Here is a 17,337-nt window from a genome sequence, read left to right as displayed (position 1 = left end):
ATACAACCCACACTCTCCACCCCCACCTCTGACCACGCTCTCCTTTCCCTCTGGCTCCTCATTCTCCTATCTTCGCATCCTATTATCCTGTATAGTCGACCCTCTGTAGTCACTACTCCGCTGTTACGACCTCATAACGATAAGTGACGAAGTATCGGGAAAGCAAGCTGGGAAGGACAGTACTGTCATCGAGCTCAATATCAATTGTGAGTGTCTGCCCTCTCATTCTGGCGAGCGAATGATGTGTCTCACTCATGTTTGAATGCTGATGATCCCACCTTTGCCATCTTAGAAATCACTTCAGTTAGTCTTCTATCTATGCATGGCAGCGCGATGCCACAGCATCATTGATGGATTGCTGACCCACCCCTTAGACTTCTGGCCGAAGACCTGGACTCTTGACCCCTATCCGCCCTACCATCAACAGCTTGAACCATCCTCCCCTCGCTTCCTGAAGGAAGAGTTGATTCATACAGGTCAACAAACGGTATTATATCTCGTTACCTGTATAGTTACAGGTCAACAAAGACGTCCATCTGATCGTGAGTTGAGAAAGCTGTATAAATCACATCACTGCATTATTACTCTGCGAGATCCCATTCTCTGCCAATTTATATAGTCGACAGCTCACTGACGGCTTTGTTCTATTCTGTTATACTTCTTGCAATTTGTTCAATCGTCGCCCGCCAACTCTTGATGTCTATTCCGCTCACGGACGTCCGGTATTGATACAATCTCTTCCTGGACAACAATTCATTGCTTCTCCCACAACGGTCGACATATCCACCTCGACCTTGCCCGACCTTGCCCGACTTCACACTCTCCTCCACCGATTACTCCTCAACAGACGATATGCCTGCTCTGCCCACACCCCTACCACCAACACCATCACCTTCCATACATTCACCCACAAGGCAGAGTAGCTATCAGGATCTTAAAAACATGATGGAACAACCTATCGCTGGACCCAGCCATGGCTGGCGTCCTTATCCCAATCCACCGCGGAACGAGCTTCCTCCGACACCTCCTATACATGATGACGAGGAACACGATCGTCGTGCTGAAAGCGCTCCTTCCTCATCCATCAACTTCTCCGAGCCCACCTTGCCAACAAGAAGGGTCCAACCAGCTCGACGTCCTGCTAGTGCGTATCCCGCTCAATCTGACGAGAGACCACATCCACCGTTCCGGAAATATACGGATCCTACGTCACGCAGCCATCGATATGATCAACCAACTCACCAGCTTGACGTTGATCTTGACGCTTATTCTGCAACCGAGTTCGGTACGGAAGAAGGCATGGACGAAAGGGAGCCAACGTTGAGTTTTGTGACGACATCTACCGTTGATTCTACGGCAAGTACTCCTTCGATGGGTGTGACTTACGGGTACAGAACGGATTCAAACGAAGGGGATGGCAAGATCAAGATGCGTCATACCGCTGGCAGAGCTCATGCTTATTCGTCGGCAGAGTCGTCCATGGCATCTGGTGCTTATTCGGGATACGGTTATGCCGATCAAATATATCATCCTCACCCACCACCTCTGCCTCATTTGCCTAGTACTTTCACCTCGCCCGTTGAGCATGTCGGATTGGGGATCTCGGCTGACTTTCCTCAACGCAATCCACCGGTCGAAAGTCCTTCAAGTAATCCCCCTCTTTCTCCTTCTCATTCCTTCACTCACAGACCTTGGAAGAGGGATGTGGTAAATCGGCTTCGAAGTAATTCAGCCTCGTCTTCAATCACTACTGCCTCAATATCTACGAGTGACTCAGGCCCTTCTTCAAGCAGGGTTCCCCCACCGGACAACACTTTTGCCTATGCCTTTGATGTATACAATCCAGCTTGGGAACAGCCTCGAGCAGAGGCCATAGCGATGGTTGATGAGGGCCGAGAAAACATTCTCAATGTGGACAAAATCGAAGCTCTTGGAGGATTTGAAGCTTTGACGGTAGATATGATCGGGTCATTTGCTGGTAAGTCTTCAGCAAGCTCACCCTTTTTCTGGACACTGACATCTTTTTCTCAGGTGTCACACATCTTTTACTCCCATCCTGTGGATCTCACGTGATATCTTTCTTACCTAGCTTGCTGGAAATTCTTGCACCGTCTATAGTCGTTCTCGACATCTCCGATAACGATTTATCGTTCTTGCCTGAGACTTTACACAACTGCAAATCGCTCGAAGAACTTAACGTTTCCGGCAATCCTCTCAGACAGATTCCTGCTTGGGTAGGCCATCTCGTCGCGCTGAGGGTTCTAGCTGTAGATACATGCGGGTTGCAATGTTTACCTGTCGAGTTGGCGCAGCTCGGTAGTCTGCATACCCTATGCGGTAGGTCATTTCAATCTAAATTCTGTGCAATCGACTGACTCAACGTGCAGCCCGCGAAAACAAGCTTGTCTGCCTCCCGTCATGGCTGTGTCTTCTCAGTCACTTGGAGATGCTGCGAGTGGATTCCAACCCCTTTGCTTCCGAATGGATACCGATCGTTGCACCTATCCTTGCTTCATCCGCTGAGCGGCCACCGTCCAGTCGGAAAAACTCCCATCATCGACATACTTCCATCAACAACGGTATGCGATCACCGCCATCAATGGCATCATTGACTAGCTCAATGACCGCTGGTTCGCTTGCTGATCTTCCTGATCAACCTTGGACAACACCGAACTCTGCTGCTCAATCAGTCTTTCAACTGGACTCGATAGCAGAAGATAACGCTCATGCTATACCTATTTCTGTGGACCAACCAGTACAACCAGCAACTCAGACCAAATCGTTACGGAAAATGAGATCTGCTGGCGCCCTTCTTGGCTCCAAGAATAATAGTCCCACTCTGATCACTACCTTCAATACACCCTTACCCAGTTCTAACAATCTTGCCCCGGCTAGTACAAGCAAATTTGCTAGTCTAGGATCAAGCGACGGTCGTCGAGCCGCGAGTGTAATGGGAAATTACGAAAACGAACAGCCTATCAATAACTCTAGACTTGCTGCTCCAGGCATGACTACAAGTACTTCCACGAAGACCGGGAAATGGGGATTCTTGAGAAAGATGTCAATGCATCGACTTAAGGGAGACAAAGATAAAGCCGCGACAATGACTGCTTCTGCTTCGGCAAATATGAAATCCTTACCTCCCCCACCACCAATGCTTCATCACACCAACACTGATCCCGTCCCCACATTATCCTCTCGTCCTACCATCAATGGTGCCAAATCAGCTATGACACTTCCAACGAGGAGCATGTTAGGTCCCGAAGCCAGCGAATTCGGTCAAATATCATTTGAAACCCCGCTTTCATCTGCCACTCTGCCAGTTGGAGGAGGGTTTCCCACTTCAGCGTCGATATACGGTAGCACTGTTGGATCGATACCTGTTCGAGGAAAGAGAAGGAGCTTTTTACCTATCGATCTTGGTCCCCCATCTATAAATATCTCTATCCCATCTACCTCGCCCTTCATTCCTCCCCTCACTGGATTCGATAGTCTGGATCGACTGCCCACCGCTGTTTCTGAAGCCACCATTGCCACCATGACCGCCTCCAATTCTCGACCTCTTGTGGAATCACCATCGGTCGACCTTTCTTCAGAAGGTCGCTACGCTCAAGGCCTTGAATCAATCAAGTCATATCTTCGGGACCTTTTCGATTTGTCCCGACCTCCTATAGAGCCTTACGGTGGGTTTGAGGTCTTGGGAAGCAACGATGGCAGTTATGCCCCGTCTACCGCTCCTTCGGACAATCTTGGGTCTCCAATGTCTGGCATCGCTGGACAGAGCACATTCAACGATAACGTTCGACGTGCCAGACGACCAACTCTCGAGACACAACCTTCTCGAGCAGGTTCCGTCATCGAAAGTGAACAAGAATGCGAGCAAACTTCATTATCCGGTAAAAAGTTCAAGAACGATAAGTCCAAAAGAGCTAGAATCCTCCGTGAGATCTATGATACCGAAAGGACATACGTGAGAGGTTTAGGTGAATTGGTATCGATCTACGTTCGACCTTCTTGCCAACCAGTCAATCCTAATAAATCAAATGAAACTGTTGTTCCTGCTTCTGAAAGGAAGATTGTCTTTGGAGGCGTGGAAAGTATACTTTCTATTCATCGAGACAACTTCTTGCCTGCTTTAGAAAAAGCTGTCAAACCACTGTTGGAAGGACAAGACGACGATGAAGGATCCCTCTCAGCTGCTACTACACACAATGTCGGAGAAGTTTTTCGGACTTATATCGCATACATGAAGCAATACTCCACTTACATCAACAATTTCGATAATGCATTATCGAGAATGAAGACATGGTCTGCTCCCAGCTCAACGCCTAACACCCCAGCTTTCCCATCCAAAAATGTTTCACCAGGCATATCAGCTGCCGCTGTAAGTGTTGGAATGAGTGCCATCTCGTCACTGTCCTCTGGACCGGACAACGTAACATCATCTGGATCCCACATGAGCTCAAGTCAAAAGAAAAGGGTCAAAGCTTTCTTGAAACGATGCAAAGAAAATCCCAAGCATTCTCAAATTAACCTTGAGAGTTACCTCCTACTGCCTATCCAAAGGGTACCGAGGTATAAGCTGCTAGTAAGTCGCAATGGCTACCTCTTGCTAAGATTGCTTTCACTGATGTTGATAACTCTCCAGCTTGAGGATCTCGCTATGTGTACACCGCCTCGATCGGACGGTATTCGGGATACTCTTGATGATGCATTGAACGAAATCGCATCTCTTGCATCGTTAATGAATGAAGAAAAGAGAGAAGCGGATTCAAGACTTCGTTTATTAGGTTGGCAACAGCGTATATCAAAATCAGGTCCTTCACCTCTTGTACAACCACATCGAAGATTGATACTAGAAGGACCATTAAGCTTAATTCGATTGGTGAAGAAGTCATCTACTTTTGTCGAAACTGAGTTTACTACATTCACAGATGGCGATCAAACTCTTACGCCCTCCAAAGTGGTCGTTCCTGTAGAATACATCAAGCCTGAGTTAGTAGATAGACAAGTCATGCTTGTACTCTGTTCTGATCTTATGGTTCTTGCCACTCAACGAAATGAAGGATGGGAGGGAATGGTTGACCTATTCAACGTACTTAGAATGGCTACTTTACGTGAACCAGCCAGTATAGTACATGGCACCGTACTAAGAGTGGTCGATAACAAGGTAAGCTGATTCATATTTACTGGTGAGCTACCAGCTGACGAACCAACTTGCAGTCAATCTATTACTTCAATGGTGCTTCACTTGAAAACACAATACAGTGGTGTCGAGCGATCAACTCAGCTCGTCGAAGATAAAGATAACGAAAACGCAGGCAATGAACTCACAATATATAATGAATCAAGTCGAAATTTGGGGCGTCATTCAATTTTTCTTGCTGGACTGGGTTTGAGAAGAAAGAGAAATGAGTGAAGAAACGCAAATGTACTTCAATTAAATTAATGAGAGGAATACGATTTTATGATAAGATATGAATTATGAATCGCAATATAAGATAGAATTTATTGCATTATAATCACCTAGTTCATGGACGATGCAGTTCAGTCTACGCTACAATCAACTATTTGAGTTTCTATATGCCCACAAACTCTATTAAAGCGTTCTTGAGATCGTCGTTAACACCTTTACCTATGAAAACGACTTTACCACTTTGCTTATTCGCTTCCTTCTGTTCCTGTTCTTCTTGTTGTTTTCGCAGGGTTTCAGGTAATTCTTTTAATTCAAATAAATCAGCTACACCTTGTAAAACGTATTCCCTTCCATCTTCTAGTGGTATATAACCTTTTGTTCTTAATATTTCAGGTGAATCTTTTCTCGTTGTAGGAAATCTCTGATCCCATAAAATAGATTCTAAAAATTCGTTCAATCTGAAATATTGTTTTTGATTTAGTAATGGTAGTGGTATCGAACAAGTTGTTATACCATCATAATGTCTTGATTGATGATCATGTGATTGTGATGAATCTTCACACTCTCCTTTGGGATGACTATGATCATGATCATGGTCGTGGTCATGGTCATGGTTATCACCGTGAGAATTGGGAGTAGAAGACTGGGAAGGAGAATTTAAAGCTGTTGGATCTGAGAAAGCGCGTAGATTGAATAAATCCGACAAAGGCATTTTGGATTGAACAGTTTGATGGACTCTTAAAGTAGGATTGATTGTCCTATGTAACATAACGTAAGGGATGAATATCAGTCACCATGACCCAACCTTGTCTCCCAAGTTGTATATATTCAAGGACTGACCGAAGAGATGGAGGGATATCATACTTACCGTATAGTCGATTCAACTTGTTCTAATTGATGCTGGGATACTAAATCTAGTTTGTTTAATAACATGACATCTGCACATGCCACTTGTCTAAATATGAGGATGATCCATTCTTCATTAGCTTCATTATTCGAATAGCAGACTTAATTCGCTTCCATCGAAAGCGTGAGTTACTTTTGTCGATTGGCGTATAGAAAAGAAGGGATGCTTGAAACTCACTTTTGACATTCATTCACTTCATCTCCTTCTCTCTTCTCAGCTAGTTGCTGTTTAATCATTTGAATTAACAATTGTCAGCTTGGTGATTCGCGAATCGATCTGATCTCTTAATAAGTGTCAATCATTCAATAATACCCACCTTGAGCACGTTACGACTATCCACTACACACACTACACCGTCTAGAATGAGATCGCCCATTTCCTCGTTTGCCCAAAATGATCGAACTATAGGGCCTATTTGGACCACACAGATGATCAGTTTCGACAATCCCATCACACATACTAATGTCAACGATCTTATAGATCATGACACCTTCTAATCCCGTTGATTCAGATTCAGATTCAGATTCAGGTTCAGAGAAGCTGGATAGTCAATATGGGAGGAGGGATACGCATCCAAACTCACCTGGATCAGCTACGCCAGTCAACTCTACAATAACCCAATCAATACCTCCAGGAGCATTGATGACCATTTCTTCTATAGCTGCTATACCCATATCTTTTACTGAACAGCACAAACATCCATTTGGAAGAGACAGGAACTCGGTTGAGGTAGTTTGAGAATTTGGGTCGGAAAGGGTTAATGATTTAGCTAATTTTCCTAAGTTAGCTTCATAGTGTATTGTCTGTTTCAATATATGCTGCTTTTTGCAGAACCTCTGCCTAGTGGAGAATGAAAGGTTGTGTAGGAGTGTTGAGCTCACCTTCAATATCAGTCGTATCGCCGAAATCTATATATTCAAGCATCACCTATCAGCTGTTGAGCTTTACTTTGAAACGGGAGTTGACAAAGGAACCCATTTATCAATCATGAACTCTCACCGTTCATACAAACAGCTATCTTGTATCCATGTTCTTCTTTCAAGATATAATTCAACAATGTAGATTTACCAGCACCCAGATAGCCCGTAAGTAAGGTGATTGGTACTTTCGGCCTATCATAATCTTTGGGTGATGATGGACCAGCTTCGTCTTCTGAGGAAGTCACGTCGAGTAGTCTGAATTTATGGATTGTACATTGTTCAGCGATGCTTTTATAGACGCACAGCATGAATGTTCCGATGGAAATACTCACTGAGGTGGTTCTTCGTCTTCCATATCGTCGTTCGCTCACAACTTAAGTTGCATGTACTTCAAGTTAATGAAAGTTTGCAATGATAAATTGGATCAAGTTAAAACATACAAAGTGATCCTCCTCCACCTCAAACAGCATCTTATATCCCGGCCGAAAATAAACCGTAAAAAACCGAAAATCCAGTGAAAAATAACGTTTAAATTTGGGTGAGAGGAGATCTTCCTTTTCGTTGCCAAAGTGAAAAAAGCTCGAGGTTCCTTACGTTTTAAGCACATCTATCAACTTGTTCCACCTTCCATACCTTACATCCGCAGATCACTGTGAAAAAAGGAGAAAATGGCTTCCGCTGTAAAGAGAACCGCTCTGAGATTGGGTATGATCCCTGCTGATGGTATTGGAAAAGAAGTTTTGCCTGTGAGTTTTTCATCATACATTTCTGGATTTTATGTTATTGTTTTTTTGGTTTTTTGGGGTTTTTTTTTGCTGTTTCCACGGGATGCATTGACCTGTCTGCTCTTTCTTGTGTACCCCAATCGGGAACCTCAGAATGCGCGCTGATGAGTATCTTGATCGCTGATGAAAAAGGCCGCTCAACGAGTTCTCGAAGCTCTTGGATCAGCGATTCCTAAAACCACTTTTATCCCTTTGAAAGCTGGTTGGGAGGAATTCAACAAGAACGGAAAAGCTTTACCTGATGAAACAGTAAAGTGAGTTTCTTTTCTTTTTGGACCATTGACCATGTCAACGTTGATGATGGATCCATGTTGACGTTCACGTCATGACCTTTCTTAAGAATCCTTAAAGAAGAATGTGATGCAGCAATGTTTGGATCGGTATCATCACCTTCACATAAGGTTGAAGGGTATTCATCACCCATCGTTGCATTGAGAAAACATTTAGATTTATATGCGAATGTTCGACCCGTATCATCAGTACCTATTCCAGGACAATATTCGCCTGCTCAATGTGACATGGTGATCGTACGTGAAAATACCGAATGTCTCTATATCAAAAAAGAAGAAATCAAAACGAGAGAAGATGGATCCAAAATCGCTTTGGCGACAAGACAAATCACCTCCACTGCGTCTACTAGAATTGGTAAAATGGCTTTTGAGATCGCTTTGAGAAGAGGTAAAGAGAGAGAACAAGCTAAAAAAGATGGTAAAAAAGTTTGGTGGAATGATATTCCAAAAGTTACGATAGTACATAAATCAAATGTATTATCTGTAACCGATGGTTTATTTAGAGAGAGTGTCAGGGCAGTTAAAGATGGTAATGAAAGATATGATGGTATCAAAATGGAAGAACAATTGGTCGATTCAATGGTTTACAGAATGTTCAGAGAACCAGAGTGAGTAATCTGACTTGATTTTCAGGTACTTAAAGAGCCTGAGCTATCGAGAGAAAGAAGAGCCATGGGTCGAATAGGACTGACTCATTTGCACTACTTGCTCAACAGAATCTTCGACGTAGCCGTCGCTCCCAATCTTTACGGTGATATCATCTCGTAAGTCTCTCTTTTGCGAAAATCCATTCAGCAGGATCATTTCGCACAAACATGCTATTGGATCAATACTGATCTCACCTACCACTTTCTTAGCGACGGTGCAGCCGCTCTTGTCGGTTCATTAGGTCTCGTACCTTCCATCAACGCAGGTGATAATTTCATCATGGGTGAACCGTGAGTGCTCAATTTAAGTCTACCGTTCTTCCTAATATGGAAATATATTGCTGACTTTATTTGTTGATGTAGCGTTCATGGATCTGCACCTGATATCGAAGGTCAAAATATTGCTAACCCAATTGCATCCATTCGGTAAGCTCAATTCCCTTGGTGTTGCATGACTCAACCTTTCTTCTTCACCCTCCCTCCATGAACCGTTTCGTAGTTGTATCCGATTCACCAACTGATCTTCTCGATTCGTTGACAGATCCGCCGCTCTCTTACTCTCATCTTTGGGATACGTTGAACCCGCTTCCCGAATCAACGCAGCAGTAGACGCCGTCCTTGCCGAAGGTCAATATCTTACACCTGATTTAGGTGGTAAAGCCACTACTTCAGATGTCACCGATGCTATCTTGAAGAGACTCTAAACGTAGTATCTGGATTTATCAAAATCGGTTCTGAGGTTCAGTTTCGAGGCACTACATGATCAAAATAGCATTCGATAGAAATGAAGAATTTGCTGCTTTTTCAATTCATGTGTAGCTTTCTCTTTCTAGAGGTAGATTAAGTTAAATGCCATACGATGCATGAAATGATTTTCTCGAAAGTCTCTCTCTCTATATATGAATTATTACACTAATTTGTTGTTGTGGTCGACTGATTTCTGATGCTTCTACTAGTCAGCTCTTTTCCAAACTTTTTTTCCAACTGTTTATCAAAATGTATTGAGATTATAACTATGCAGTTCCTACTAGAAATTCCCTTTCCGCCCTCCAGATCCTTCTTGATGTATACGGTCTTGTAAGGATGTATTACAGTTCCCTTAATCTCAGAACAAGATTAACCAAAACACTACCTATTAAAGCTGCAGTTAAGACTGTTGGACCGTATTTATCATGATAATCAATCGCCATCCTTTTCCTCAATTTCAATATTCTGTAAGCGTACATTCCTCCACTGTATACGATGGCAAGTAAAGCGGTTAATGTGAATAGTAAAGCTGAGATCATTCCGATCGAATCGTCTGGCGGGATGAAATTGAGTAGAGTTATCGATACTCCCGATAAAAGAATAGCGAAATGTGCCCACTAAAATGCAATTCATCCATCCAATATCAGCGGGGAATATTCGACTCGCCTCGCTTGTCTTTGTGAATAGCGAATTTACGTTATTAGGCAAACAATCGAAACTCACCTTTAAGAATGTTCTTTCAGCGGCAAAAACCACTTTGGGTTCAACTCTGACTGGTACAGAGATTCTTTTACCGGGTGGAGCTTGGAACTGACTGACGTAAATGACTTGATTATCGTCTTCGTCTTCTTGTCCTTCACCACCATCATCCTCATCTTCAGAGTCATCTTGTTGAGCTATTGCTTTTTTAGCCTGTTCGTTTTTCGCAGCTGCTTCATTCAATTTTTTCAATGATTTGGCATCCAGGATAGAGACGTTTTTGTCGAATCTATCACTTGAAGCTAAAGGATCGATTCTTAAAGAAGGATCATATTTCGATTTTGGCAATCCATCGATGAAGGCATCTCCATTGCCGTTTGCTTTTGATGATGTAGGTTGAGATTGTTTTGAAGCAGAACCGTTACCGTTGACAGTTCTACTTGCACCGGCCCTTGAAGCAGCTTCTTCTCTCAGTTTTTGTTCTCGGAAATCCCTCGCTGCTCTAGCTTCAGCTGCTGCTCCAGGTGGAAGTCGAAGATAATCATCTTCGTTTCTCGCAGTCTGAACCATGAATTCTTCGTCTTCCTCACCTTCAGAAACAGGTTCATGATATGAAGGTTGACTTGATCTCGCAGGTGAGTGAATTGCAGAATTAGTATTGGATGTAGAGGAATGAGCGTTTGAGTGTGGTCTTTCGATCAATACTCGTGATTTAGCTTGAACGGGTTTTCGGATATCTTGATCCATTTGAGGTAACCAGAAAGGAACCAAATCCACTCGTTCAGGTAATAGAGACGCACAACCGTGGATGAATTTAGAGAATTTAGGCACAGCCTCAACCAGATGACTATCGATCAAATCCCTAATCCATTGAGGAGGTTCTTCACCGACTTTGGTCGCGAGTTTGACCTCGAGTACACCGTATGGGAAAAGCTCTTTTTCGGAGGGAGTGAGATTACCGAAGGGATGGTCAATTCCGATATCGTTACGTCGCCAATTTCCGTTTGTTCGGTCGTTACCATCAAAATTGTCTTCCCTTACCATGGTGAGCTCCGTGTCAAGGGAAATTCGGACAGTCGCATTACCGGGAAGCTGGAAAGCAGTTCTGTTATAGAATGTTCTCATGACTGCGTCACAAATCAGCTACGTATCCAAAGTATACTGATTTAGGTGCACTTACCAGGTCTCAGCTTTCTGGTGATGATGGCATACTGAATCTCGTTTGCAAGCTGTTTCATTCCCTCAACTTCTTTTTCGGATTTTTTGCCTTTCTTGACTAGAGCATCGAACTCTTCATCCATTGTATGATGGCCAGCGAGGAAATCATTCATCTTGCCTTCTTTGATGGTGAATCGCTCTTTGACTGATTTTTCACCGGTCCAGTCTTCTCGATGGGTTTTCCGTTCGACAAAGACCTACGAAGTTGGATCCGATCAGCTGAATCCATTTGGTCTTCGTCCAAGAGCATTTGATACCAGAGGCACCATCTGACACTCACTGTGGTTCCAGTGACATCACCGTACCATCGCATACGGATAGCTTCGGCACCTTCAGTCTTCTCTAGTCGACCAAGATAGAGCTCGAGATCCTCGTTGTCGAAGTAGATGGATGTGATGGCAGAATCGGCTTTAGAGAATTCCTTATTTGGATCGAAGACTTTTTAAGTTGTCAGCTGATATATGTATATGTATACACCCCGCCAGATTACAAACTCACCAAGAACAGGGAGATGTTTCATGATTGCCAATTTGAGAGGAACGATATTTTCGTCGTGCACCTGTATGAAAGAACTTAGCTCGTTAGGCATTCCAAAAAGGCTGAAATAGCTTACCCAGTATTTTGTAGTACTTCGAACGAAAGCGTTTTGGCTTCCACCGGCAGAAGAATCACCTTCGACTGGATGACCTCTTGTCCTGACCAAATCGAACAATTTAGATAGCTTTACGATGAGAGGATCATAGTTCATTCTGTAGAAAGGGTGTCTTTCGAGGAAGTCTTTGTTAAAAGTAGGTTTGAGTGAAAACCCGGTCAATTTCTATGACACAATGAAAACGAAGATGAGCGGCTGCGAATCAGTTTTGTCGAATCAACAAAATGCAAAATAGAGACTTACATCATGTTTCTTGACTATCTTGATGAAACCAGTGAAATTCAATTTAGTGAATAAAGCTAAATCATGAACGTCCGCTACCAAGACAGCTACTTCTTCTTCTAATTCCCTAAACCTTTCTTCGATTGCATCGATCGATATGTCACTTGAAGCATCATCATCATCGTCATCACCATCATCGTCATCACTTCCTCCATCATCATCTCTTAGATCTTTGACATGTCTCTCTACGTCTCCTGGAGTACGATGATCGTTTCCTCCTTGATCTTCACTTTCTCCTTCATCAACATCATCACCGGATTCATGCTCTAATCCTGCTTTCTCAACCAATCCTCTAACTTCTTTCTCTAATCCAGTTATTTTCCTCATCAATTCTTCCGATTTCTCTCTTTGGAATTTCTCACATTTGGCCAATTCATTTTTCAACGATTGAATGAAATTGGCTTCGGCGGTATCATTCCAAGGCAAGTTCGATTTGATCTGTTTCTTCAATCCTGAATAATCGATATATTGATCAGCCCATTCGGCATACCGAGAGTCCTATTTTACATTACAACGCATGAAATCAGTGCAGTCCGATGAAGAGTGGAAGGAAATACCAACGAAAAGCAGAGATAATGTTATGAGGCGAAAGGGTGGAGTAAAGGAGATGGTGTACAATTCAAACTCACTTTGATCCGCCTACCGAACTTCATATTGCTCTATTCACTCTGATTGAGGTCTTTCGTACTTTGTGAAATGGTTTTCTCTCAACAGGAAGGATCAGGTCGTGCCAAATGTTCCTCCTATGGATGTGGGGATTACTCGATCCGTGCACGTGAAAGTGCTTAGAACAGTTGTAGGTTTTCGGATGGTTCTGTATCGAATTGAAGTCTTCAATCACAGGTACTGATGACAGCGATTTTCAATGTCTGCTGGAAGAAGAGATGAAACAAAAAGGATGCCGTACTCGTTCCGGAATGAGATTTTATTAAGTCGGTTCTGAAAGAAGATATTTGTTCTATATGGATGTATGATCGTGTGTGCGTTTTAAGGTGGTGATATGATATCGAGAGAACCAACAGACTGTATTAGAGGACAGAAGAAAGTTTAGAATGATTTACAAACGTGTGATGTCGAATAGATGCGCTTTGATGACGCAGAAAGATTGCAAGTTTTTGAAAGGTGATTGATTGAATGAATAAATGTTTCTTCGAAACCAATGAGAAGAATCCTTTCGGATGTAGATTGATACTCGCACTGCCAGTGATCTCAAGAGCGAGTGTAGATGAGTATGTTCTACTGGTGTTCCACTCGATTCTCCTTGTGCTGGATTGACTCTTCAAGTTATCGTGAGAAATGTCAATGAATGAATGAACGAATGAATGTATTCATAAACGTGCGTCAAATTGAAATTGGGAATCTGATTTTTGATCTCAGGCACGTATACTAACGCACAGATACCCTTGGAAAAAGATATTTGATACCGCCTACCATCGCTCAGCGACGTCATATGAGTCATACCATAGATAAATAGTGGTGGGCGTTACTCACCCCTGCCCCATCTGCATAACATCTAGATTGAGTAACTTGGATATGATGCATATATATATATATGTGAATGGGGCAACAAGATCTCCTATAGCAGAGCAGAGATATCATATACAACAGGAGTATTATAACGATGATCCTATACTTGTGGGATCTATCAACGGAAAATCACCAGGTATCCAAATATGTTTAAATTGCAATGACCATTTCGAAGATATCCACCTCCTTAATCTCATTTCTTCCCTCTAATCACCAGATAACCTCTTTCACTGTCACCTCTATCAACCCTCCAATCTTGATATTCAAGATGTGAAGCTACAGCCGGACCTAACACGCCTTTGCCATTGGCGGAATGTCTTCCTACACCCGTAATGACAATTAACTTCCCTTCATCTTGTTTTCTCCATCTCTCAGACCTTGTTTCCTTTTCTGATTTCCACCAATTTTCAGCTATCTCATCCACTACAGTCGTAGCTTCCTGGATTGTCAAATGATGTAAATCGATTGTTTTCGTTCCTCCACTTCCACTACCATGTTGTCCTTGATCTCGAGAATGAGAATGAGTATGATTGTGATTGTGATTTGTACCGTTCGTGGCGGGGTTATTTTGAGCTTGAAGATGAGAAGTCACAACTAATCTTGCAGCTTTCAATTCCCATTCTCTTGCTCTTTCAGCAGCTTCTCTAGCTTGAGTAGCATAATGTCCAGCCACGGCACCTTTGACTGCTCTACCACCACCTGCTATACCATTTGTGTTAGTCTTGAAATTCCTTCCAGCGGCTCTTATAGCGATTTCTCTTCTAGCCCGTTCAAGTTGTGCATTGGCCATACATTGTTCAACCGTCAATCTTCTTTCACCTCCATCTCTTCTTGGTTTGTTTGGTCTTGCGTGTGAAACAGTTCTCCAGTTCTGTGGATGAATCTGTTTCAAGTTTTTGGGACCTAGTTGAGGTGAAGATGGAGCTGGTGAAGTCGTACCGAAAGAATCTAATGCGGTTGGGTGGCTTATAGATGTTATAGATGGTTTGGATCCAGGTACATTCCTTATACGTGCTTCCCTTATTGCACCTCCTGATAAATGCTCTTCTTGTTGTAATACAGCTTTCACTTTCTTCTCGGGACGAGTCATTTTACCTGGCAGATTGGACGTTGATTTGGGAGGTTCATCAAGCGATTTGGTAGATGTAGCAGAGGATGATCGTGTCATATCAATCGCTTGTATAGGGTGTAGGTTGATCGATATCGTTTCTGGTTTTAGTATGTGATTAAGATGATTATGGTTGATTGTGTAATCAGGTTTAGCATCAAAGAAATCATCATCACTTGGCCATTCTGAAATTTCACCTAAAAGATCCATTAGATCCATGACAGTAGCCACATCTTCCCCTGCGGCATGAACGCAAATTTCCAAATCTCTTTCAATTTCTCTTTTTCCAAGTCCGTTTCCATCTGATTCACCGCTAATAGAAAGTGTTAAACCGTATAAATCCTCCAGTATCCTCCTAGATGCGTTTACATCCCTTTTCGTTGAAGAAGGTAGTTTAGCTAGAGACGCTAAGATGGCTGAATAGGCAGAATGATATTCTGGTGAATGAAGATAAGATAAAAAGTAGTTTGATGGTAGGGGTAACAAATCTGACAAGTATGATGAGAGTGACGTGACTGTATGCCAAGCATTATTTGATGGGCCTGAAGTCGAGATACGAGCAGGTGAAGAAGATCTACTTCCTGCTTGGATAGTACGAGATTTGGAAGTTGAACGAGAAGTGGGTCTGGAAGGTGCTGGTGAAGCTTTACGTTGTAAAGTATCGACCAAGGGTATTATGATTTTATCTTTCTTCTTCTTTTTCGTTGGCATTGATAATGATGGTGATGCTGAATTATCCGAAGTGGACAAACGTGAGTGGTTTAAAGGTGTGAGTGCGATATTGTCAAATCTGGGAGTGGATAATGCTAGAGGGGATGATTCTTTCGAAGGTGGTTGAGAAGGTGTTCTAGAAGATGAAGTGGATTTTGTTTTTGTTTTTTTACTCTTGATCTTGGACTCCTCCCATCGTTCGAGTTCAGGTTCTGATGCGACTGTCACATCTTCATCTGGCCAATGACCTTCCTGTTCTACATTTCGAATCAATTCTAAAGAAAGTAGGTAATCTATCGCTTCTTGGAGGGTGGTATGGGATCTCAACGCTGAATTTAAGTCTTCTTCGGAGCTGTGGCAGTCAGACGCGAACGCATTATTAGCGACTCTCAAGCGGTTCGAGGTAGTCTGGCTACTGCGCCAGAAAATGAAAAGGGACTTGGTAGCCTGAACCCATCAAGAAAACTCACATGGAAGGGAACAATGACTTAAGTAATTCTCCTTCATCTCCATAATCATCATCGTTCGAACCACTGATATCACTTTTATTACTTGTTTTACTTCCATTTCCATGTCCATTTTTTTTACTTCTACTACTGCTAGTAGAAGCGGTAGGATCATTTGAACTTGAGGTAGTATGTAAACTTTCTAATCTATTTGAGATCTCATCGATAAACCCACTAGTCGTGCTACCAGCACTGGTATTTTCATTCAAACTTTCATTTGATTCAGAGATGATATCGGTTATAGTGTCGATATCGATATCGATATCAGAATCAGGAACTAAAGTAGCTTCTAATATACCTAATTGATCTTTTATATTTTCGATATCATCAGAGGATATTGATCTGGGTTGATAATCTGATAAAAGAGCTAAGATCAACGGTGGATCGATTAATGGATAATCGGCCTACACATGTTATAAAGACAATTTGAACAGAAATCAGTTTAAAAAGACGGTGTGAAAATGTGATTGGGAATAGATCCAAAGACTGACAGCTAATATAGCAGCTAATGAGCTCGAATCGATCGATTCTTCATGAACCATCTTATGACGATCACTGTCCCCTATGATTGTTGGATTACCGGATTGGAAAAGCAAGAGGTGAGATTTCGATTGGTGGTAATCGTTGAATTATATGTCAATCATCTTTTGTCCGACTGTCAGAGTTGTTTCGGATTCTATATGGATGCTAGTTCTGTTTTATGGGGGATATTCTCGTTTTTGGGATGAGCGATTCTATGTATATTGCATACTACTTTGTACTTGTAAGATACTTTGTGATGACTATTAACCTTGTTTTAAAAAGACAAAGAATAACGATCGAAATGACTGTTTTTTTTTGGGTCTCTGTCTAAATCGTCATGTATCATAAGATCGCTAGATAACGTAATACCCTCGACATAAGGTCCGAGCGAGATCACGTG

The 17,337-nt window shown here is 42.5% G+C and overlaps 5 protein-coding genes across 5 annotated transcripts; 2 read left to right on the top strand and 3 right to left on the bottom strand.

The window, feature by feature from the left end:
• Positions 1 to 852: 852 nt before the first annotated feature.
• On the top strand, positions 853 to 5,304 carry IL334_004849 (uncharacterized protein; the record flags this gene model as incomplete). Its single annotated transcript, XM_062936564.1, has 5 exons — positions 853 to 1,978; positions 2,032 to 2,337; positions 2,388 to 4,588; positions 4,649 to 5,170; positions 5,224 to 5,304. The coding sequence occupies 5 exons, from the start codon at positions 853 to 855 to the stop codon at positions 5,302 to 5,304; spliced, it is 4,236 nt and encodes a 1,411-aa protein (XP_062792615.1).
• A 275-nt stretch (positions 5,305 to 5,579) lies between these two features.
• IL334_004848 (uncharacterized protein) lies at positions 5,580 to 7,598 on the bottom strand (the record flags this gene model as incomplete). The annotated part of the gene is made up of 8 exons (XM_062936563.1): positions 5,580 to 6,174; positions 6,285 to 6,371; positions 6,501 to 6,547; positions 6,640 to 6,734; positions 6,907 to 7,092; positions 7,205 to 7,231; positions 7,323 to 7,498; positions 7,576 to 7,598. 8 exons carry the CDS (start codon positions 7,596 to 7,598, stop codon positions 5,580 to 5,582), a joined length of 1,236 nt encoding a protein of 411 aa, XP_062792614.1.
• Positions 7,599 to 7,911: 313 nt separating this feature from the next.
• On the top strand, positions 7,912 to 9,669 carry IL334_004847 (uncharacterized protein; the record flags this gene model as incomplete). Its single annotated transcript, XM_062936562.1, has 7 exons — positions 7,912 to 7,989; positions 8,161 to 8,282; positions 8,369 to 8,926; positions 9,035 to 9,082; positions 9,176 to 9,256; positions 9,329 to 9,391; positions 9,507 to 9,669. 7 exons carry the CDS (start codon positions 7,912 to 7,914, stop codon positions 9,667 to 9,669), a joined length of 1,113 nt encoding a protein of 370 aa, XP_062792613.1.
• A 384-nt stretch (positions 9,670 to 10,053) lies between these two features.
• On the bottom strand, positions 10,054 to 13,216 carry IL334_004846 (uncharacterized protein; the record flags this gene model as incomplete). The annotated part of the gene is made up of 8 exons (XM_062936561.1): positions 10,054 to 10,329; positions 10,436 to 11,538; positions 11,592 to 11,826; positions 11,910 to 12,067; positions 12,128 to 12,188; positions 12,243 to 12,446; positions 12,525 to 13,061; positions 13,193 to 13,216. 8 exons carry the CDS (start codon positions 13,214 to 13,216, stop codon positions 10,054 to 10,056), a joined length of 2,598 nt encoding a protein of 865 aa, XP_062792612.1.
• Positions 13,217 to 14,283: 1,067 nt separating this feature from the next.
• Positions 14,284 to 16,957, bottom strand: IL334_004845 (uncharacterized protein; the record flags this gene model as incomplete). The annotated part of the gene is made up of 3 exons (XM_062936560.1): positions 14,284 to 16,261; positions 16,380 to 16,819; positions 16,907 to 16,957. The coding sequence occupies 3 exons, from the start codon at positions 16,955 to 16,957 to the stop codon at positions 14,284 to 14,286; spliced, it is 2,469 nt and encodes an 822-aa protein (XP_062792611.1).
• Between the last annotated feature and the right edge of the window lie 380 nt (positions 16,958 to 17,337).

This window comes from Kwoniella shivajii, chromosome 6 (genome assembly GCF_035658355.1).
Source record: "Kwoniella shivajii chromosome 6, complete sequence".
Classification (NCBI taxonomy): domain Eukaryota; kingdom Fungi; phylum Basidiomycota; class Tremellomycetes; order Tremellales; family Cryptococcaceae; genus Kwoniella; species Kwoniella shivajii.
This window is presented reverse-complemented; position numbering and strand designations above follow the sequence as displayed.